Source organism: Moschus berezovskii, chromosome 12 (genome assembly GCF_049115385.1).
Source record: "Moschus berezovskii isolate FMDL1 chromosome 12, NW_MosBer_1.0, whole genome shotgun sequence".
NCBI classification, from domain to species: domain Eukaryota; kingdom Metazoa; phylum Chordata; class Mammalia; order Artiodactyla; family Moschidae; genus Moschus; species Moschus berezovskii.
Genome location: NC_142471.1, coordinates 34,286,324 through 34,309,587, shown reverse-complemented (window position 1 = coordinate 34,309,587; position 23,264 = coordinate 34,286,324). Strand labels below are relative to the sequence as shown.

The 23,264-nt window shown below is 49.8% G+C and overlaps 1 protein-coding gene across 14 annotated transcripts in view; it reads left to right on the top strand.

The window, feature by feature from the left end:
- Positions 1-10,367: 10,367 nt before the first annotated feature.
- The window catches only part of KCNMA1 (potassium calcium-activated channel subfamily M alpha 1), a 775,740-nt gene continuing 762,843 nt past the window's right edge, over positions 10,368-23,264 (top strand). For 3 of the 14 annotated variants that reach the window (XM_088842054.1, XM_055425364.2, XM_055425363.2), the window contains exon 1: positions 10,375-10,914. In XM_088842054.1, the coding sequence (XP_088698180.1) occupies positions 10,570-10,914 (345 nt within the window). In that variant the 5' untranslated portion in view covers positions 10,375-10,569. Of the gene's footprint in view, positions 10,915-23,264 lie in introns of all 14 variants that reach the window. The other 11 variants (XM_088842056.1, XM_088842058.1, XM_088842053.1 and 8 more) reach the window with 8 other exon arrangements.

The window sequence follows — 23,264 nt, the reverse complement described above, 5'->3', positions numbered from 1 at the left end:
GAGGGATTCCTCCCTGTCCCCACCTCCTGCACACACAGCTCAGGCTCACCTTCAACCACTGCAGAACCTGAGACTCGGTAGGGTTCGACTGTCCAAGCTGTAGGGTCTCCTCGGGCCTGTGCTTTGGAGTTAGACCCAGCACCTCAAGTATTTATTCTCCTGGGAAAGGAGAAAACCCAGAGTGACAGGCGTTGGGAGGGTGGGGGGGATGGTGGAAATGTTCACTGCGAGGAATTTGCCACCAGGATTTTGTGCTTTTCCAAGGGGAATAACTTGTTTCTTACTGCAGAAGTCTGGGAGCCCCCTTATTCTACGGCCGCAGGCTGCCTGTGAGTGGAGCACCCAGAAAAGGCCACCGATGCGGCCGTTGCATGTCTCTTTGAATTCCTTGGGTCTCTGGTCTCCTCATTGTCCTTCCTTCCTCTCCCTCTTTCTGCCTTTCTCTCTCTCTCTGTTCGTGTCTGTCTCCCTCTCCCTCCTTAACTTTTCCTGTCATTGCTCCCCTCTCCTTCTCTGCTCCCCTGATCCCTCCCCCCGGGATGCATACTTAGGTTTCTGTGAACTTTTCTATCTCTCCTTCTACCTCCCAACGCCCTCTTTCTCTCCAAAGCCACAGCATGACACCCTATTCCACCTCCTCCCTCACCCCACCATGCCTGAGAAGGTCCTGGCTTGCCTGCAGCCTCAGGGCTCATCCCACAGAGGCTCTTCAAAGCTCCTTGAGTTTATAGTTCATGAAAAGCATCCTGGCTCCAGGGAGAGGCCAAAGAGCTGGGCAGCCAGATGCACCTGCTGAGTTTAAAGTTCCCCACTGGGGAGTGTTTCCTGGGGTACCTGGGATGCCCGGCCCCTGTAGGGTGCCCAGAGGCCCCGATGCTGTGGGGACAAACTCCAGGAGTGCCTACCGTCAGCCCTGGGGGACTTCTGAGGTCCTCTGTGCTGACCCACTGTGGGGGTCCCCCTGGCCGTGGGCTCCCAATGCAACAAAGAGCCCCATGGGGCTCAGAGACCCAGATCAGCATTTTAAAGAAAGGTCAACCAGAAGGGATTGCTGAGACCTGCTGGGAGCAGAGGGGATGATGGCGAGGGAAGTTTGCCAGCCCCAGGCCCCCAGCAGGCCCATCTGCTGCCCAGGTGGCATTTGAGAGGTCAGGAAAGGCACAGATAAGAAAGGGGGAGACTTGGACTCCAACTTCAGCTCAGATGCCAGTGAATGAAGATCCAGGCAGGTTACATAATATCTCCAAGTCTCACAGTCCTCCATTTCAAAAGAAAAAGTCAGAGAAAATGGTCTCTAGAATCCTTCCAGCTCTGGCGTTAGGATGGTCCCAGGAGAGGGCTGAGGGCTGGATGACCACGAGGCTGCTGATCCCAGGAAGGCCTCGGAACAAATACCAGCAGTGTGTGACTCTGGATGAGGTGGGTATGTGACCTTTTGAGCCTCAGTTTCTCCATCTGTGTAGTAGAGGAAGAGTAACACTTACTTATGGGATCCTGTTAGAATTAAAACAAGAAGGAAAGCCCAGGGTTTCTCAAAGATTAAGCCATAGGGCCCCAGGTGGTACCCAGGCTGACTTTAGCTCATCTACCATCCTGGCACTCAGTGACAAAGTCAGGCCCTGCTCAATCCTTTCTCAAATCCAGTTGCCACAGAGACAGCATGACTGTAACACTTCTCTATCACTCACCAATTTCTCCTTTAAGCAAAGGAGGTCTAGGCCTCAGGGTGAAGGCTGGCTGTGGAGAACATCAAGTTCTGATTTGATAACATCATTTTTATTTATTGTGTCTGTTTTCACACTTTCCATCTATTTATTATTTCCATGTTTGTGTTTTATCTTATTTTTTTTAAAACTTTATTTCTTATTATTTGTCTTCTGCCCATAGTAATGCCGGTTTTCCATGAAGGTCAAAGAAAATCCTCTTGATATAAATTTGAGCGCTGCTGCTGCTGCTAAGTCACTTCAGTCGTGTCCGACTCTGTGTGACCCCATAGACGGAAGCCCACCAGGCTCCCCCGTCCCTGGGATTTTCCAGGCAAGCAATGCAATCTCTTGGAGACAAATATTAAGCAATAGTAAAGGCAGCATGATGCTATGGTATAAGTTGTGCAGGTGATCTAAGAACTGGGGAAACAATTGCATTAAATCTAGCGACATGTCAAGCGCTGCCTATGGCCCCTGACCTCCTTGGTGTATTTGTTGTTGTTTTGTTGCTAAATTGTGTCTGACTCTTTGGTGACCCCATGAACTATAAGCTCACCAGGCTCCTCTGCCCCTGGGATTTCCCAGTGGGTAATCAGGACTATTACTGCCGTCAAAGGAAGGGCACGTGCTGCCACATGCCATTTCTCTGCCTGTCACCTTGGCTCCCAAGTTGTGCTGATGACACCCGTGTCCTCGCAGCAAGCCCTGCGGGCAGTGCAGTGTAGAGATGAATCCTGTTCAGTCTTCAGATTAGTTCTGACTCAAATGGTCTCTCCCATTGAGTTCAGTGGAAAGTCATTCCAGTGGGCCACCAGATTATGGAACCATTCAATGTCTACACTAGTGGGAAAGGGGCTGGAATTCCCATCTGAGCCACTGTACTTTGTTGAACAGAGTTATGTATTACCTTATGAAGTAAAAGCCACTTATGCATAGCCACCAGCGTGTCTCAGGATAGTGTCACCAAGACAGATCTTCAGAGAGGAGTCAAGAGCAAGTGAAAACACCAGCGGCAAGTCCATGACTGTCCCTCACCCAGGAGGTTCCCAAGATGATTAGGGCAGCTTGTGTGTTAACTCTGTTCAACTCACAGCTTTCTATTGTGTTACAAGAAGGGAAGAACAAAATGAAATTTATATATAAGCCAAGGGATGTTTCTTTAAGCCTCCCATCCAGCACAGCGCCTTGCAGAAGATATATTTAGCACAGCATCCTGGGGCTCCCTGGGGCTTTCTGAATGCAAAGATTTAGCCATGTGCCTGGGATTGTGTGCCTCTACAGTCTGGTCTGTTGCACCTGCATAGTATAAGATATCTTTTTAGAAGTTTCTGAAGTATCCAAAGTTTGTGATCATTCAAGCCCATGTCAGAAGTCCCCAGGGAGGAAGATTTGGGGGAAGAAGGGACACTCATTTGATGCCCCCAAACAGCTTCAGCACCTGGAAAAGCCAGAGATTGCTCCTCTCTGTGTTTGGACTGGTAGCCATCGGCACAATGCTCTCTCTGGATTAGTAGGACAACTGTGCAAAATTCCTCCTGGTGGCAGACTCGAGGACTCAGGTCCCGACCAGTAGTGAGGACCTACCTTTCCTTCTTGTCCTCTAACTCTATTCCTAGGACAGTGTTTCACATATGCTGAACATCTAACAGCCTTCTGCTGAAACCTGGCAAGCTCCTTCCATAAAGAGTTGTAATGAATTTTCCTCCTGAACTCAGCTGTGAGTTTTCCAAGCCGTGTTTCCTTCATGGCTTATTTTCTTTGACTCCCAGGATATTGCTAGATTGGAGTTTTGTCTTATTTTGTTTGTTTTTGCAAAAATGTTGCAAAAGCAGAATTTCTTGGTTTCACACAGATAGCCTTCCCTCCCATTAAAATACCATGGTTTATAATTTGTTAGGCGATTAAATTATTATCTCACCTTTAGGAAGCAAGAAGTTTGGCAAGTGTGGGATAGATACTAAAGTTATGTGAGAAGGGATGTGACTTGAAGGGCGCCAGTTGTCAGTGAAACAAAGGGATCCTGCTTTGGATAATGTTATGCTAAAAGCAGATGCCAACAGTGTAAGTCAAAATTAGAAGTCAATGAAAGCCACAGAGATGTCTGACTTTTGACTCATTTCTCCTTATTTCTGAAGAGGGTTTATAAGTGGGAAGGATGGTCTCCACATTGTCTTTTTTTTTTTTTGCCAAAGCGGTTAGAGTTTCTAGGCAGAGGCAGGACTAAACCCCTGATTCATCTGCACAGTCCATCCCTTTTATTTTTATACATGTGTATTTTTTTCTTTTTCTTTTGGCCATACCTTGCAGCATGCGGGATCTTAGTTCTCTGACCAGGGATTGAACCTGTGCCCCCTCCAGTGGAAGCGCAGAGTATTAACCACTGGACTGCCAGGAAAGTTCCTCCTCCCCTTTTATAGTATAGTCAGTAGAGTACCTTGGAGCACAAGTGATGAGGAGTTGAATTTTAGACTTGATCTTGAAACAGAGCTTGAACCAGAGCTTTCACAAAGATCTCATCAGGGACCTTCTATGAAGAGGATGAGGAAGTCTATCAGTCTGAGAGTCTGAAGAACAAGTGAGGGGCACTGAGGACAGCCTCTTTCCTTTGGTGTCTTCTTTTTCCCACTGGGAAAATGGGTGGAGGAGTTTTTGCCCTGCCTATGTCCCAGAGACAGGGTCCACAGTACTGGTGTTCTGCTGGGGTGACACTGCTCGCAGAGATGAAAGGGAGGTAGGAATTTCCGAAAGTCGAATGGGATGGAAGCGCAAGACGGGTTCTAAGCAGGGCAGGGTCCATGAGTTGGGCCTCCTTTGTCCCGGTCATGGATGTAGTTTAGGGGAATGAAGCCTACATTCTTTGGCTGGCACTGGGGCCAGTGATTGAAGAAGGTTTGGTGGGACTACAGACACTATTTTCCTCAGAGCCATTGGCTTTGATGTGTTAGAAGATGGGATAATTTCCCGTGGGTTCTTTGTCCTAGTCCCCAAAATTTTCACTTGGAACTGGCTGATATAAAGCCCCTGATGTGGGGCAAGGCTGGGAAGTAGCTCACAGGTGGGTTGGCTTGAGCATGCACCCATCTGGAAGATAGGCACTGGGTCTATGATATAAGAATGCCCATAGAAATCTTCAGGGCGTCTTTCTGATTTGTATGAATCACTGACAAAGCTTTAGGACTTATTCAAAAAGATGAAGTTTTGGAATAACCTAAATGTCAGCAGTATGCCATCAAATAGAACATTATTCAATTATTTTTTTTAAATGTTTTCTTGTAATTGAGATACATTGGGAAAATCCCGTGTTCCACGGCCCTCAAACTCACACTTGCGCCTCATCAGTCACGTCAGTCTAACTCCACCCTGTACCCCAAATCTCTGCTGTCATTAAGAACTGAAGACTTCAGAGGGCAGATCTGCAGCTGCAACATATAATACAGAACACTTCATGAAAAAACAAAGTACTTTCTAGGATATTTAATGACACAGAGGAGAATGCTTACAATTTAATGTTAAGGGAAAACAGAGTAAAAATTAGATGTTTGATCTCACCCTAATTTTGCAAAAATACACACCCAAGAAAATGTGTGAAAGAAATATATAAAAATATTAATAATGGTTACCTGTTGATGGTGATCATTCTAGGTGAATTATATATTATTTTATGAATTTTAGGAGTCTGATTATTATTATAAGTAGAAAAAGATACTTATAGTAAAGTAGAAAAAAAACATTTATAGTAAACAAACCCTTCAAACTTGCTATCTGAGTCCCTCTCTCCATCCTAGGGACCAGTGCTCCCTTTTAGTATTCAAAGGCCCTTAAGTATGGTTTCAAAGGATGTGCTGCAGTGTTCCTATTCCTCTGTTATAAATCACAAAGAGATAAATTTCTCCAAAAGTACATTCTTTCTTGTGATGACTCAATAGATTTAAGTCTCAGTTTCCTTGCCTGTAAAATGGGAGAATAGCCACTGTCTGTTCTGATGCTACAAAGAGATTATAAAGACTAAGGTAAAGAAGGTGAGTTAAATAGTATTTTAACACAATGGTAGTTTAAGGAGAGATGGGTTACCTGGTGGCTAAGATAGTAAAGAATCTGCCTTCAATGCATGAGACCTGGGTTCAATCCCTGGGTTGGCAAGATCCCCTTACCCATTGAAGTGTTCTTGCCTGGAGAATTCCATGGACAGAGAAGCCTGGTGGGCTACAGTTCATGGGGTCACAAAGAGTTGGACATGACTAACACTCTTTCCCAGTTGTAGTTACGGCTTAGATATCATGTTAACAATGTAAGCTCTGTTAGCACCTTTATCACAACAGTGTATATGCTACTAGGACTGACACATGGATAATTAATATTATTGTGGTTGTAGATTTTTACAGCTGGAGTTTTCTCTTTGGAATTTTCGTATCTCAAATTTTTGTTTTAATAAGCCCCCTTTTCGAACTGTTAACAAAATAATGTCATGTGCTACCAGAAAGAGCCACCAGAGGGCGCTAAATCCCTTACAGAGCCCATCTGACTTCTCTGGAGCAGAATCACTCAGATTTATATCGAGTATGCAAAGTGGGTTTGCTGCTGCTGCGTCACTTCAGTCGTGTCCGACTCTGTGTGACCCCATAGACGGCAGCCAACCAGGCTTCCCCGTCCCTGGGATTCTCCAGGCAAGAACACTGGAGTGGGTTGCCATTTCCTTCTCCAATGCATGAAAGTGACGTGAAAGTGAAGTCGCTCAGTCGTGTCCGACTCTTAGCGACCCCATGGATTGCAGCCTACCAGGCTCCTCCATCCATGGGATTTTCCAGGCAAGAGTACTGGAGTGGGGTGCCATTGCCTTCTCCGAAAGTGGGTCTAGGCCTGAAAAAAATGAATTCCAGTGTACATTCATTAGGATGTTGGGTCTGCATTTAAGTAAATAAGCTTCTTTGTTCTCCTTGGCTATTACTTTAGTTTCTCTTTTTAGTTTGTTTATGCACCTTTATTTATCTATTTTAAATCAGTTGGGATTGTTCAGATTCAAATAATTTAGAAACATGAAGCCCCGGCTTGCTTTGAAAGCTTCCATGGACACATGTTCACACATGAAGAGGCTGCCCTCCTCACCGAGAAGTTTATAAATGTGATGAGAAATAAATAGTGGCTTGTATTATTTCAGAACGGAGGAGGTTGGAATTTCTACGTTTGCAAAGACTTTTCCTTCTTGTGCAGTGGCCCTCAATTCCCAGCCTGCAGAAATACCTCCAAGAGGTGGAATGCACTAGGGCAATTTGTAGGTGCTTCTCTGTAACCCTCACATTCCTGAGGTTGTCCCAGGGAGTGGGAAGGCGGGGAGCGGGCATGCATGTCAGGGTTCAGAGGATCCATCACCCCCGGAGTGGTCCTGCCATGCCATGGAACCTGTTCCTGCCCAGCTGTCGGAAGCCATATGGGCTGCTGTGTAATGGCTGTGGCAGAGGGCAGAGGCATTGCTCCTTGGTTCTCAACCCAGCTGAGGGTCCGTGGGATGCAGCACACAAGTGTGGGTCAGGGAGCAACAATTTTGCCCACATTCCCCCCACAACACACACACACACACACACACACACACAGGGACTGGCTTAGGGTTCAGGAGCTCTGGACTGAGTTTGACTTTGTTTTTGGGTCACAGTATTACTTTCAGAATGGGAGAGATTGGAATTCTACTTTTGTAAAGGTTTTTCGTTCTTGTTCGTTGGGCCTCAGTTCCCAGCCTGCAGACATACTTACAAGAGGTGAAACATACACACAAAGATCTGTATATTGTCTTTTTCATCCTTACAAACAATCCTTTGAGGTAGGCAGGGCAGTTCCTGTTGCTCTTCCAATTTACAAATGAGAAAACACAATGAATGAAGGGGTACTTGAGGATCCCTTTAAGTGTGAGGTCTAAATTGGTGGGGCCAGGTGCCAGGTTTTCTGAAATCTGTGGTTGGTAAGGAAGTAGTGAGAGCTGAGCCACGGCCCGATGAAGTCTGTTTCTGGTGGATGCTGGTGGATGGAGGCACTCTTTCATTTGGTGCCCACCAGTCAGGAGGTGGTGCGGGCTGGAGATTGTAGGAAGAGCAGGATCTTGACTTTGATGGTGAGCATCTCTGAGGATCCTGCTGAGTCTAGGTTGTGTGTAACACAGAAATTGCGAAAAGCTTTAATCAGCACAGGGACAGTGATGAAAAAAGCAGAGGAGTTGATGCCTCAGGGGCCACCCAGCACCTCTGGAAGGATGATGAGATGATGGAGGGGAAACCCAGTGAGGGTTCTGCAGTTGGGGTGACAGAAGTCACAGCAGCTGGTGGCCTTTTGCTCCTCATCCCCCGGCTGGTGTCTGAGGGGAACACAGACTATGGGGAAAGTCCAGCAAGGCCTGGAGGGGATTCATTGGTTTGTAGAAGCTTAATTATGTGAGAAAAGGGAATCCATCCTGGGGGTTTCATATTCCACTGGGGAGACAGTTCTATCTTTTGCTGCTCTTTTCATCCTTATGTGTTTTGCTTTTAAATTTCAAATCTAAAATTTGAGGAAAGTCCTTCTTTCCTGGTATGCTGAGACCCAGAGGCAGCAAAGTATAGCCACTTAGAAGGCTAATACTGGGTTGGCCAAAAAGTTCATTTGGAAAACCCGAATGAACTTTTTGGCCAACTCAATAAATCAAGGCCCCTCTGGCCTGTGACCACCTTCCTGCACATCCCCACAGCATTTCTGGGGCTGACGCCCTCAACCCAGTGCTGGAAAGGACCCAGGGCCTCTGCATGCACCAGAGTGTTGCAGCAGGAATGTGTTCAGAGTGGTTTCTGAACACAGAGAACTTTTCTAATGGACATGGGTCCCAAGCCCAATAAATGTGTTCTGAATAGAGCAGGGATGAAAGCTTCAAACACCCCCTTGAACCTCTCTGCCCAGCTTGCCCTCCCTTGCCCCAGCCTGCCCTGCATTCTAGGGACTCCAAGGACAAGGGGAGGGGCTGAGCTCTGACTCAGGCAGAAACAGCACAGGCCTATACCGTGAAGGATGCTAACTTGGCCTTCACCACAGGAAGGGCTGAAAGGAACCCGAGAATTCCAATTAAGCTTAAATTAATGAGCTGGAAACTTTGGGGAAACCACTGTGGGCAATGAGGGGAGAGTGTGATCATCTCCCTTTTAATTAGCGCTGGAAAAACCTGTGGTCCAGCTAGTAGCAGGAGGAAGGGCAGTGTCCAGAGGGAGCATCAGAGGGGAATTCCCCTGGTGGTAAGGCACAGAGGCTGCTGAACAAACCAGATGCCTTATTCACCTCTAAGTGGGGAGAAGGGAAGATCCTAAGTGGGGAGAGGTGGCCTTGAACGGGACCTGAGCTGCGCTTCTCACACGATGGAGGCTGAGGCTGGATAAACGCAGAGTGACTTTAGGGAACTTTGTTGTCTCTTGGAGCTGGCACTGTCCCTGAGACCAGGTCTCCCCAGCACATCTCTGGCTACTTTCGTAGGCAGCCTCTGTCACTTAATAAGGAAAAGACAAAAAACAAACAAAAACTACCACCTGCTGCTATCAAAGGCCACAGACCACCGCCAGGCCGGCACGGGGGACTGGGGCACCTAGGAAGGCGACAGGGAAGAGCCTGGAGGGATGGATAGGGGTCGATCCAGGGTGTGTATCCTGGAGAAGGGTCCTCCTCACTCCCGAAGCCCAAGAATCTTGGGGCGTCCGGCCTGTGCAATCAACAGTTGGTTACTTCTCCCCTCCCCACTGGGGTCTGCTTTGGGGAAATTGGCCTGCCAAGGGCGCCCGACGGTCCTCCTCGGGTGCGCCAGGGCGCTCGGCTGGGGGCGCAGCACCTTGGAGAGAGGTGTCGGGTCCTGCGCCTGGGTTTGGGGCTCTGTACCCTTCGCACTGGGACTCACGGGTGCGTGCCAGGCCACCACCAAGGGGTCTGCGGGCCCCCTGCCCAGCACGGAGCTGAGGCGAGCCAGCGTGGCGAGCCTCCTCCCCTCCCGCCTCGGGCGGCCTGAGCCCGCGCCGGCTCCAGTTGCTGCAGCTGCTGTTGCTGGCGGCTGCGGGGAGCGCGGGGCGCGCGCAGAAGAGGCTCGGGAGGCGAGGACGGGGACGAGGAGGAGCCTGAGCAAGCGGGGAGGAAGATCGAACGAAGGCCGAGGAGGCTCAGTGGCGTGGCGACGCGGCTCGGGGATCCCGGGAGCATGGGCTAGCGGCATCGGCGGCGGGCCAGGCGCGGTGAACCTGCCGCGGCCCGACGCACACCGGGGCGGAGAGCGAGAGCCGAGCGCAGCCGGGAGAGGAGGGGCTGGCGCGGGGGTGCCCGGGCGGGGGCTGATGAGACATTATTAACGAGTTGCCGCCTAATCAGCCCAGAGCGGCGGGCTAGTTGCCCGGCGGTGTGCGGGGAGGGGGCCCGGGCCGGAGCGCGGCGCACACGCGTGGCGCACGGCGGGCGGCGCGGCGCGGAGCCGAGGGCACCCGGGCGGGCGCGCAGAGCCGGGGCGGGCCCGGGGCCGGCGCAGACCCCGGGCGCCGGCGGCCCGCGGCGCCCCCTCGCTCTCGGCGCTCGGGGCCGGCGCAGCCCGGGACGCGCGGGGCGCGGGCCTGGGAGGGGATCTGCCCGCGCGCTCCGGCCCCCTCCCCCCCGGGCGGGCGGGCGGCCGGGGGGAGGGCGGGCGGCGGCGGCCCGCTGTATATATCTCCGCGCACCCCGCCAGGTCGCGCACAGCGCCCCGAGCCCAGGCGCCTCCCCGCCCCCTTCTCGCGCTCCGCGGCGGCAGCAGGAGCAGCAATATGGCTGTTGATGGGTGTTCGGGGTGGTGCCGGCGGCGGGAGGAGCTCCCCCGAGCCCCTGCGCCGGCCGCCCGTTGCTAGCTATGGCAAATGGTGGCGGCGGCGGCGGCGGCGGCGGCGGCGGAGGCAGCAGTCTTAGAATGAGCAGCAATATCCACGCGAACCATCTCAGCCTAGACGCGTCCTCCTCCTCCTCTTCTTCCTCCTCCTCCTCTTCCTCCTCGTCCTCGGTCCACGAGCCCAAGATGGATGCGCTCATCATCCCGGTGACCATGGAGGTGCCGTGCGACAGCCGGGGCCAGCGCATGTGGTGGGCTTTCCTGGCCTCCTCCATGGTGACTTTCTTCGGCGGCCTCTTCATCATCTTGCTCTGGAGGACGCTCAAGTACCTGTGGACCGTTTGCTGCCACTGCGGGGGCAAAACGAAGGTAACGCGCGCCCCGGGCGCCTCCTCCCCGCGCCAGCGCCGCCGCTTCTCGGCGTGCCCTGCAGCCCACCTCCTCGCTCCTCGGCGCGCCGTGACTCCCTCCATCCTCGCCTGCCTGCCCCTCGCCGTCTCCCCTTCCCTCCGCTCTCCCGGCGCTCTCCGATTGGGGCAGCGGCCGGCGCACCGGGGGTGCGGAGTTGCCCCCAGCGGATGCGCTCCGGGACGCGGACGCCCCATCCCGACCTCCTAATTTATTATAGGGTTGTTTGCAGCAGCGGCTGGGGCCGAGATGGGGACGCGCGCCGCTCGGGGGCCCGTGGTGCGGAGTTAGGAAGAGCCCACCGGGCGGGCAGCGAACAAGCTGGGGGCCGTGGGTGCGCTTTCCGCGCGGCTCTCCTGCCCGGGCTGGGTTTCTTGCGGTGGGCGAGGGGGAGCAGGTCAACCCGCACTTTAGAAACCTGTTGGGGAGGTGAGTCCGTGGAATCAGAAAAGGAAAATCCTATAGGCAAGGGAGGACATCTTTTGGAACTAGGGAATCCCGAGAGAGGAGCATGGCCAGAGGGCGTGGGGCACCTGGAAGGGCGAGAGAAAGTTGGGGAATCGCATCCCACTTTTAGAGGCGATCCGCGGAGGCTGCCGCTTTAGGAATGTAGCGAGGTGGCAAGCCTGACATCCCCTCCCTCTGTGACTCTTAGATAATCTCCTGGAACTGACCCCCGCTCCAAGTTCTTCGGCATCTGTGTTCTCGCCCCCAGGCCACCGCCTTTAGGTCCGCGAAAATGCCACCGACAGCGTGGCGCTGGAGCGGGGGGCGGGCCACCGAGAGCCGCCGAGGCCGCGGTTCTCACGCGAGCCTCCTCCCCGACGTTGTCGAGGTGGCTGGATGTCGGCTATTCCTGGCGCAGAGACGCCCACCCGCACCCAGGCTCACTATACCTTGTGCATGGTTGCTAGGCTGACTGGCTGGTCTGTCGCGTCGTGTCCCTAGAGATGTCCTCTCTCCACCCCCACCCCCCTCACTGGCTGAAGGTGCGGGGGGGCAGCTTTTCATAGAAAACTGCAGGATAAAAAAAGAAAGAACTGGAAAAAAAAGAGTGACCGAGCTGCTTTCTGTTTAGACCACTTTTTCATCTAGGGGTCTAACCAGTGCTAGCGTATTCAGAGGGAGGGGGGATCAGAGAGGGACAGCGAACGGTGCAAGGTAGAAGCAGATCGCCGCGGGAATGCTCACGTCTTTTCTAATAAAGTTAGTCTGAGGACCCCTCAAACTTCCATAGGGCACAGCAACTTGTAGCAGCTTCCTTAATTGCTTCTGGGAGGGAGTAGGTAAGACAGGGGCTATGGGTGACACACAAGGGTGAAAGGAATCTCTCTCTTTCTCTCCTGATCATCAATTATACATCCTGTCGGGTACTGGGGCTCAGCTGTGTTTTGTGGCAGCACATTTGTGTTTTGGAAAATACTGATGTGTTGGAAATAAGGGAGAAAAATAAAAGCCATCATCTGATCCCTCCTCCTACTTCTCTGAGACCTCCAGATGTTAGCCAGCCAGTTTTCTTTGGAGTTACCTTCTTGGCCATAGCGGTTTCTCCTTACTTGTCAAGGTGGAAGACCTCCCACATTCCAGAGAAGCCAGCAGGTTACACAGGATCCTAACCCTGAGACCCCCTAGACCTGGCCCCTTGCCTAGCCCTCCTGACTGGGCACCTGTTCATGTTGTTGTTGTTTAGTTGCTAAGTTGTGTCGGACTCTCTTGCGGTGACCCCATGGACTGTAGCCCGCCAGGCTCCTCTGTCCATGGGATTTCCTCGGCAAGAATACTGGAGTGGGTTGCCATTGCCTTCTCCAGGGGATCTTCCAGACCCAGGGATAGAACCCGCGTCTCCTGCATTGCAGGCAGATTCTCTACCACTGAGCCACGGGGGAAGCCCACGCTTATTCATGGAGTCTTCTTATTCACACATTCCCTCTCCTCTGCCTCCCCAGCAGTCGTCAGTATGGGAATGTTTTTCCTTTACGGAGATTCTGTGACTACCCTTGGGGGGAAGAAAAGAGTCGTGCAAATCTCAAATGTTTTCTAGACTGATTTTAGTGAACTTTTAAATGACTTCCTTATCTTTCAGGAACTGGGCAGGCTTGATAATACTGGGAACTTTATTTTCAGTGAGTGAAAATAAGCTTCAGTGTTTTTGTGATCCTGGGGTTTTAAACGCAGCTTCTGGAGTCTTTTTACTCTAGGAGGTACATCGGCGCTACCGCAGTGCCTGTGATGAAATGCTGATTGGATGTTTCACGTTAAGAGTCTATTTCCTAAATGATGACCAAGCATAACTTCTGTAAGTTTTCTCAAGAAAATAGTTTTTTGGCAACAGTCATTAAAAAAGAACAATCCCTTTATATCAAGCTATATTTTGAAGCTCCCCATGCCAAGTTGACATAACTGGAAGTGTCTACAAAGAATCAGCCTGGAACAAGAGTTGCTTGCAGTTGGCTGGGAAGATATGAGGCCAGTATAGAATGAGATAGGGTTACTTTTTGTATCTTTAGAGTCCTTTTTAGAAACATGCCTAGAATCACTGCCCCTTGATTTGCTCAATTAAACAAGTATGTGTAGCCATCTCATTTTGCCCAGTAGTAGTAACTTAGGCCTTTTATAAATTTTTCTTTCTACCCTTGAGATCTGTATTTTTACTGCAGTCTCTCTCGCTCTCTGGTTTGTTTTTTTTTTTTTTTTTTTGTCCTTCATTCTTTTTGCTTTCCAAGTATTTAGTAGTTGTCAAGATGCCGTTCAGAAGAATGCATTTGGCTTCAGTTTGGAATAATCATTTTAGTGCTAGGTTTCCCAAGCAAACCAAGGCTGCTTTTCCTCAGTATTCTATCAGCCCTCAGATATGTTCACCCTTATTCTGATTTAGCCCCAAGATGGTCTGACCTGGAGCTAGGGTCTTTTTCACATCTGAAACTCTAGGGAAATAAGCTTCAGCTGGAGCTCTGGAATCACAGCATTTGGCCTCTGGGATTGTACCATCCTTTTTGATCAAAGGAACCCGAAACTGAGTGTACATCAAGAGGCATCTCATCCTTAGTCCCTCTGACCTCCGAATCTCAAATCATGAATGACTTCACTGTTCTGAAAAGAATGGCATGTGGACTTCTTTAGGAAACAAAAGACAAAAAAGAATCCCATTTTCTCGCTGTTTGGAACTTGGACAGAGTCATTCCGGTACTGTATTCTTTGCTGTACTTTTTCACATCATGGTCTTTTTCTCTGATGGGTTTCATCAGAGCCCTCCATTCACTTGGCTGTGACGTTTCCAGGTCGAAGCCAGCCATAGACTGTACTGAACAAGGAGCTGCTCTGGCAGCCTCAATAAGGTTGTGACCTTGAAGGAGTGGTTTCAGTCTCTCTGGTCTCTTTGCTGCTGTGTGAAATATGGGGTTGAATTCTGTGAGCGCTAGTGCCCCTTCCTGCCGTGGGACTCAGTGGAGGAGGAGTTGGCGATCTATGGGTAAAGTCTCTAGCTCAGGACACATTTTGTAATTCTCCAGCTTCAGAGTGCTTGTGTGTCTTTATTTCCACCTTCTGCTCTTTGTCCAGCCCACAGGCTGCTTTTCTTTAAATGCCTGGGGAAACTTCCCCCGGTGGAGTGGTTTGCTGGGAGGGGCCTCACATGGCCAGGAATAGACTCATCCTATTCTCCGTGCAAGCCATCCTCCTGGTAGAAGTTTGTGTTCGATAAGTCTGGTCTGCTCGTAATGAATTATGGAGGTATTGTCTCCATGGCTGTGTCTGAAAAAACAACACGTTTTCTCTGTCAGGCTCGTGACTAATATAAACATCAGATCCCATTACAGCTCGGTGATTACCCAGGGTCTGGCCTGGTGTGTCCAATCAGGGCTGGAGCTTCGGAGACTCAGAATTCTTGATTCCAGATTGGCCCCGGTGCCTCATCTCATCCTGGAGATCGGCGGCACTGGACGACCTTCAGATGCTCCACTTTGATGGCATCACTTAGGGTGGCCTTGAAGAAGCGCTCAAGTCCCAGGCACCGGGGAGCTGCAGGTGACCTTCCTTGTCCTGAGAGCTTTTTCTCCTTGTTCCTGACTCTCCCTGTGGAAATGCACGCTTCTGTAGAGACACTGCAGTCAGACAGACCCGAGTGCAAATCGTGGAGCCCACGCTTGTTACCTGGGCTTCTGTGGCAGGCAACCCTGTTAAGCTGTTTGTCTTCACCTGTAAGAAGAGCGTGATGATGCTTCCTTTGTAGTTTTCTTATAAGGAAGGATGGTACTGGGTATATACCACCCAGGAAATGCCTGTCACTTAGCAGGCCTGTCAATGGGAGCTCTCAGGGCTTCACAAGGTGGCGAGTTTAAAATTTTCTCCTTGAGTCCTTGAACTTTTGACCCTAGAAGGTCACTGACTACAACAAATAGAACTTTTGAATCAAAAGGGGCCTCCAGACCCTGAAGTTGATTGTCCTTGGGTCAAGCATCCAGTTAGGGGTCAGACTGAGATTTGGGCTCATGACTCTCGGCTGTTGGAAGTCTGGCAGGTGGGGGAGGGACAGCCTGGGATGGCTCCGTGGACATGGATGTGTACATGGAGGAGAGCTTGGCAGTTTGGCTAGTGCTTTGATGGTGGGGAAGAGAGTGGATGAGCCTTGTATTCGTGCGGCTCCAGGAGCTGCAGACCTAGTGCAAGTGAAATGTTTGGTGGCCATGCATGGCTGTCTCATGTCCCTTGAGAAAGGATGAATTCCACCCCTGTTGTCCCCAGTCCAGTGCTCACAGACCTGTTCCCCTGAGGCTGTGACAGTTTCCCCACCAGGGTGCCCTCTCCCCAGACCAGCTCTACCCTGATGGTTCCCAGAGCAGCATTTCCTCCAGTGTGTTCTGTGGAGCACATACCCTTGAATTTACCTTGTGAAACAAAATTGAAAGTCAGGACATAGCTGCGGCCCCTTGGAGAGTCACATCACAGTTTCGGAGAAGTTCTGTGGGAGAGGAATTAGGTAAACTGCCCTTGGCCGTACTCACTTTGAGCAGCTCAGCCTAGGTGTCAGGGTCACTGGGTAGCACCCTAGAGTCAGCCAGTGACCTTGGGCAAGGACTTTGCTGCTTTGTACCTTAGTCTCCTCATCTGTACACTAGGGATCGTCGCAGAGCACAGCCCCTTGGGATAGGTACTCTAGGGGACCCCACTTTATAGCTTTTCCTAGGAGGACACCAGTGACTGCGAACCATGTTCTGACCCGGCTTCTGGGTGCTCAGGGGCCTAAATAGCTGCCCCAGTGTGTGGTCTTGGGGAGAAAGGACTCCCGGGGCAAGGATCACTAGGGCCCTCTTTCCTGGATGGGGACAACTGTGTGGCTGCTACAGGGAGTCCTTGCTTTGGGTCTCTCTCTGACCAGGGCAAGAGGAGCTTGGTGCTGAAGCAGTCAGTTTGGCATTGAATTACAATGCCAGGACCTCCTTCCCAGTGTGGGCAGCCGGGGTGTCCCTGCTCACAGTGGCTGTGCTAGCCTGAGAATCACAGTAGCCAACACCATCTTCCTGGGATGTCAGGGCTGAGGTGCCCCTGTCGGGATGCCTCTGTGGTTTGCATGAGAGGGGCCATGTTGGTGCTGTGATACCACAGCTCCTGGAGCCCTGTGGGGAACCCTTTTCTCCGCGAACCCTATCTGGGGTCAGGCAAGGTTGGCCTCCCACAGGACCTCTGACCTCCCATAACCTTTCTCTGCATAGCAGGGAGTGGATCAAGAGAGTGTTCTTTTATGAAATGCTTCTTTTCTTAAAAAAAGAAAATCATTTCTTTATTTGGCTGTTTCAGGTCTTAGTTGCAGCATGTGGGATCTTCACTGTTCATTATGGCAGGCGAACTCTTAGCTGCAGCTTGTGGGATCTACTTCCCTGACCAGAGATGGATCCGGGGTGCCCTGCATGGGGAGCACAGAGTCTTAGCCATTGGACCAGCAGGGAAGTCCCTGAAATGCGTGAGATGGAACACTGACCCTGGGCACACAGAGAAGGACGCTCGGGGGGCCCAGCCTCAGAGGCAGGGTGTGCACTCTGGGGAGAAGGCTCCAGGGCTGTGCAGTTGGGGTGTCAGATCTCCTCCTCCAAAGGCCAGAGAGAACATCTGTCTGTTTGTTCCCGTGGCTTCTCACACCTTAATATGTATAAAAATCACCTGGGGAACTAGTGGGATGCAGATTCTGATTCAGAAGGGCCAGGGCGGGGCCTGAGACTCTGCATTGCTCATGAGACACAGGTGCTGGGCAGGCCACGCTTTGAGAAGCAAGTATCCGGTCCCTTCCTCAGTCTCCGGGCAGTCCCTCTCTGAAGACAGGGCTATTTTAAAATATGGAAATTCCCATTTCCTCAGCAGTGGGAAGGGATGAGAAGAGGAAGGTTCACTGTGCCAGGCCAACCAGGTCGAGAAAACTCGGCTCAGGCCTCTTTGCCTTGCTGCAATTCAGTCTGGACCCTCGCTGCTAAAGCTGATTGTTGGTGTGTCTGCTCCCAAGGAACCCATAGCGCACTTGGCTTGGACTTGGGTCATGGTGGTCAGGGCAGCATCCTACAGATGTGCAGGGTGTGGTCTGGGTGTCGCCCACAGGCTCTCCCTCATGCCAGTGGGTCTCGCTGCAAGGGGTGAGACTTTCCAAAGTCCAGGATGGCAACTCAGCCAAACCACCTTCTTGCAAAATTAGAGGCTCATGGTGGAGCGGGGGCTGCTCTGTGGTGAAGCTCCGGAAAGCCAGCTGTTGGCCATGCCCTCTGGACTGTTTGAAGTCGGCGGGCCGCAAAACTGCATCCTGATTTTCCATAGAGATCTGGGTGGGCCTTCCCAAACCCTCTCACAGAGGGTGCAGTGCGGGAGGATTGGGCTCAAGACCTGACCACTGAGTGTGGAGAGATGTGTGGCCCTGAGCTGTGCCGCCCTCCAGGGGTACTTCTCCAGAATTCTAGCAGAGGCAGTTGGAAGGAGCTCCTTTTCTCACCCTGCTGTCAGGAGCTTTTTCCTGGAGATGTGGTTTTTGTGTTGTTTCATTGTCAAAGGGGAGAGCCTGAAATAGACATTTCTTTTGAGCATCTTCAGTCTAAATGGAAGTCTTAGCATGATGCCTGGCACACAGTAGGTCCTCGAATGATTTTTTTTTTTTAATTTGGCTGCACTGCGTGGCATGTGAGACCTTAGTTCCCCGACCAGGGATTGAACTTGTGTCCCCTGCCTTGGGAGCATGGAACCCCAACCACTGGATCACCAGGGAAGTCCCAGTCCTCAGATAAATCTTATGGTTATTATTATTGTTGATTTTGCTTTTGTTCCATAGTGCATCCTGTGTTCCAGGAACCAGGGCACGAAGAGTTGTGCAAATATAAGCAAACATGTATGTTGAGTGGGTCCTCTCCACAGTGGTTTTCAAGTAAGCATGAGGGGAGCTGTGTGGGAATGTTATAAGTACAAATAGAGTTTGCTGCTCTTTAGCGTAGTTTCTTAGAAGCTATGGAGAAACTCTGAGTGAAAGAGATGGGTTTGATTCAGTGACAAAATGATGTTTGAGTCACTTCTGAATTTTAAGTTTTCATGCCAGCCTGGTATCCCCTGACCAGTGGGTAACAAGAATTAGTTCATGATGAGCACTTGTTCTTGAACTGTGAGTCAGGCAGGGGATGGAAGGACAGCTTCAAAACAATGGCTGCCTGAAGATGGGCTTTGCTTTGTTTGGGACATTATTTGGTGATTGTCTTTGGGGCATTGTGTCTAATTGCCAGTTTGGAAATGTAATTGGCACTCTGGGTCCAGAATGGATCTACTTAACATCGTCAAGCCGAGCCTCAGAATCATCTCCATATAAGGTCTCATTACCTGTGTGACTAATGCTTCTTTACATGGCCAAAAGAGAAATTATTTAAAACATCTCATTTACTTTGTATTCTTTATGCTGCTTCACTGGCCTCCCTACTAGGCTTTTCCAGGAGACTAGATCTGGTTGACTCTGAACCTTTCAAAGGTAGTTAATAGGAACTTCCATGTTCCTTCCTTCTCCCTTTTCTCCTGCTCTCCATCCTTTTCCTGACTTCCCTTCTTCCCTAGTGGTTCTTGCCAAGTCTAGGAGCAGAGGGACTGAAGTTTGCAGGTTAGTGGACAGCAAGTAAGGGCTTGATCTGGCAAGTTTAGAAGCATGTGGGAGTTCAGAAAGGTACTTTGGGGCCGGGGTCCTACCTCCTCTTCAGCACCAGTGCTGGGAGCCCTCTGCCCCACTTTAGAGGAGACAGGGGTATTCATGGTCTTCTAAAGTCACCATTTCATGGGGGGCACAAACCCACCTTTGAGTGGAAGGGTCTTTCTCCTTGCACTAGCCCCCTTTGCTTCTGGGGTATTTCTGGGACATACAGAACACATCTTGGTAGGTGATGGATTCAGTCCAGTCCCGAAAGGCCCAGAGCCGGTTTAGGTTGAGGTGTCAGCAATGATCTTGAGATGTAGAATTCCCTTGACTTTTGTTGCTACCATGCAGGCCACCTTCTTTTTCTTTCTCATGACTCTCTCTAGTTCTTCTTCCCCGGAGGTGGTGAGGTTTCCCCATGCCCTGTTCCCCAGAGTTTGCACTAAAAAAATTTTTTTAAAGATTTATTTACTTATTTATTTATTTTGTCCTGTGGTGGGTCTTTGTTGCTACATGTGGGTTTTCTGTAGCTGCAGCACGTGGGTACTACTCTTTGCTGTCGTCTGCAGGCTTCTCATTGTGGTGGCTTCTCTAGGCACACAGGCTTCAGTAGTTGCAGCATGTGGGCTCAGTAGTTGCATCTCCTGAGCTCTAGAGTGTGGGCTCAGTAGTTGAGGTGCATGGGCTTAGTTCTCTGTGGCATGTGGGATCTTCTCGAACCAGGGATTGAACTGGTGTCCCTTGCATTGCAAGATAGATTTTTAACCACTAGACCACCAGGGAAATCCCTGAGGACTTGGCTCTCCCTGAGCCATCAGGTCACCTCTTTGTCACTGGATTGTGCCTGGCATTTCCAAAGTTCAGCTTATGGGCTTGGCTGAGAGCAGATGTGATTTGGGGGTGATGCCAGGGATCCAGATGTGGAGTGTGGATCCTTTGTTAAGAAGCACGAGTTGGACTCTGCTTTCTAGGTGTTGGCTGTTCCCAAAGGATAGAGAACAGACAGCAATCTTGAGCCTCTTTTTGAAACATTTAAATACAGCTGCTTCTAGAATTGAAGATTATTCCTCTCCAACTGCTCATCTTATCTCTTCTCCTCTGGGCTTCTCTATGCCACTGCTGTCATTCTCCCTATTTTGCTGAGCAGAAACAAATCAGAGCAGAAAGAGAGCATGCAAGAGGGGAGGGTGAAGGAGAGCAGTGGGGAGCAGAAGATGCTCACACAAAGAAAAGCAGGATTTTTCCTCTGGGAACTGGAGGTTAGATAAATATGTAATTGGATGGATTTTGTTTTTAGTCCCTTCACCTTTGTCTTAATGAATAAATCATGATAAGTGACCTCAGTGAGGTGTGCAGAATGATATACAAACCAGTGGAAGTCATGCTTTCCCTCTTGGAAGAGTTTAGCTTTTCAAGTGAAAAGTTCCCTCTGATTAACTGCTAACGTGAGGTGTGTGTGGCCCTGTGACCCAGATGCCAGGGGTTATAAGGTTTCTGGGGGCTTTTCTTCTTCGTGCACCTGTTTACACAGGAGCAGGGTTCTTTTCTTTGGGAGAGGATGCTGTATGAACTTGTTTTCTCTTTACTTGACTTTGGAAAGTAGACTTTTTGTGGCTCTGGAAGGGGAAAAAGTAGATGTACAATGATTAGCAAATGGAGAGGTCAGAGATAAGGGCCCTGAGGCTCCGAGGAAAGATTTGGAAGATGAAAGGGTTTATCCACGTGCTGGGGATTTTCATAACCAACATTAGCTGGCTACTGCTTAACACATTGTTTGTCTTCTTTGTGCATCTGGGAGTGCTTTCCTCATAGTCCTTCAGTTCAGTTCAGTCCAGTCGCTCAGTCGTGTCCGACTCTCCGCGACCCCATGAACCACAGCACGCCAGGCCTCCCTGTCCATCACCAACTCCCGGAGTTCACTCAAACTCATGTCCATCGAGTCGGTGATGCCATCCAGCCATCTCATTCTCTGTCGTCCCCGTCTCCTCCCGCCCCCAATCTTTCCCACCATCAGAGTCTTTTCCAATGAGTCAACTCGTCGCATGAGGTGGCCAAAGTATTGGAGTTTCAGCTTTAGCATCAGTCCCTCCAATGAACACCCAGGATTGATCTCCTTTAGAATGAACTGGTTGGATCTCCTTGCAGTCCAAGGGACTCTCAAGAGTCTTCTCCAGCACCACAGTTCAAAAGCATCGATTCTTCTGCACTCAGCTTTCTTCACAGTCCAACTCTCACTTCCATACATGACCATGGGAAAAACCATAGCCTTGACTAGACGGACCTTTGTTGGCAAAGTAATGTCTCTGCTTTTTAATATACTATCTAGGTTGGTCATAATTTTCCTTCCAAGGAGTAAGCACTTAGCGACATTGATTTAACTGCTCATGAATTACGACCATTTCTCCCATAGATTGTGGCAGCCACAGCTGACCAGGTGGTAAGATTCTTGAATACAGGAATGGTGTCTTGAGCTGAGCCCATCAGAGAAGTCAGTAATTTGCGTGTCTTAAAGAAATCCATTTCTTAATGTTCGTGTACTACCCTGTCTTCCCCGTAAGATTTATTTTTCAGTTTGTGTTTCGTACTTTTTCCTTAATCCTAAGTATGTATGTATTCATTGTGGAAGATGTAGGCAGGACAGAGAGGCATTAAAAGAAAAAGGGATACCTCATACCCATCATGAGGGCTACTATGTCAAAGCCCAGAAAACGGCAAGTGTTGGTGAGGACGTGGAGAAATTGGAACCCTGGTGCACTGGGAATGCAGGATGATACAGCTACTATGGGAAATGTATGGTGGTTCCTCAGAAAAACTGAAAATAGAACTACCACATGACCTAGCAGTTCCACTACTGGGTACATATCTAAAAGAAGATATTTGCGCATTTCTGTTCATGGCAGCATTATTCATGATAGGTGGAAGCAACCCAGATGTCCAAAGATGGATAAATGGATAAACAAAATGTGGTATGTACATGCAATGGGATATTATTCAGCTTGAAAAAGGAAGGGAATTCTGACGCATGTTACAACATGCATGCACCTCAAGGACATTATGCGAAGTAAAACAAGCCAGTCATGAAGGGAAAATACTGTGTGATTCTACTTCTGTGAGGCGCCCTAAATTCCTAAAGACAAAAGTAGAATGGTGGTCATCGGGGGTGGGGGTGAGGGAGTTGTTGTTTAATGGATATAGAATTTCAGCTTTGCAGGATGAAAAGGTTCTGCATGGTAATATGAATATACTTAATATTACCAAAAGGACTTCCCTGGTGGCTCAGATGGTAAAGCATCTGCCTACAATGTGGGAAACCTGGGTTCGATCCCTGGGTCGGGAAGATCCCCTGGAGAAGAAACCCACTTCAGTACTCTTGCCTGGAAAATCACATGGATGGAGGAGCGTGGTAGGCTACAGTCCACGGGGTCACAAAGAGTCATACACAACTGAGCAACTTCACTTTAGTATTACTAAACGGTGCACTTGAAAATGGTTAAGATGGTTAAGTTTATGGCTATTTCCCCACTGTTAAAATGTTTTAAGAAAGGAAGAAAATCCCTCTAAACCCCGCTTCCTGGAGCTTGTCATCATTATCTTTGAGCACGTTCTTCACTGTAGTGCTCATGTCTGTCGGTGGGGCAGCTGATATCTTTCCTTCGAGGTCTGGTAACAGGCAGTTCCGGGAGACGTTTCCCTGCTGGCCTTGTTTGGTTCTGATGGTACCCATGTTGAGAGCAGAAGGATGGACCCAGCAACCCTCTTTCTGCCATTGAGTCTCGTTTGATAGTGTGTGAAGTTAAAGGACACTGGATTTTTTGTGTTTTTGCCTACATCTTGAGGCATGTGGTAACTTAGTTCTGGAACCCATGGCCCCTACATTGGAAGCATGGAGTCTTAACCACTGGACTGCCTGGGAAGTTCGTGTATTTTTGATTTTGATATATAAGGAGCTTTGGTATCTTAGGCAAGTCATTGTCTCTGGGCCCTAGTTTTCTCGTGTGAAACATGCTCTCTGATTCATTTCAGAGAGATTTTAGTAGACAGCTATTTTTTTTTTAATTAAAAATTTTTTAATACCAAAAACATTTTTTATTGGAGTCTAGCCGATTAACCACTCCAGTGTTCTTGCCTGGAGAATCCCAGGGAAGGGGGAGCCTGGTGGGCTTCCGTCTGTGGG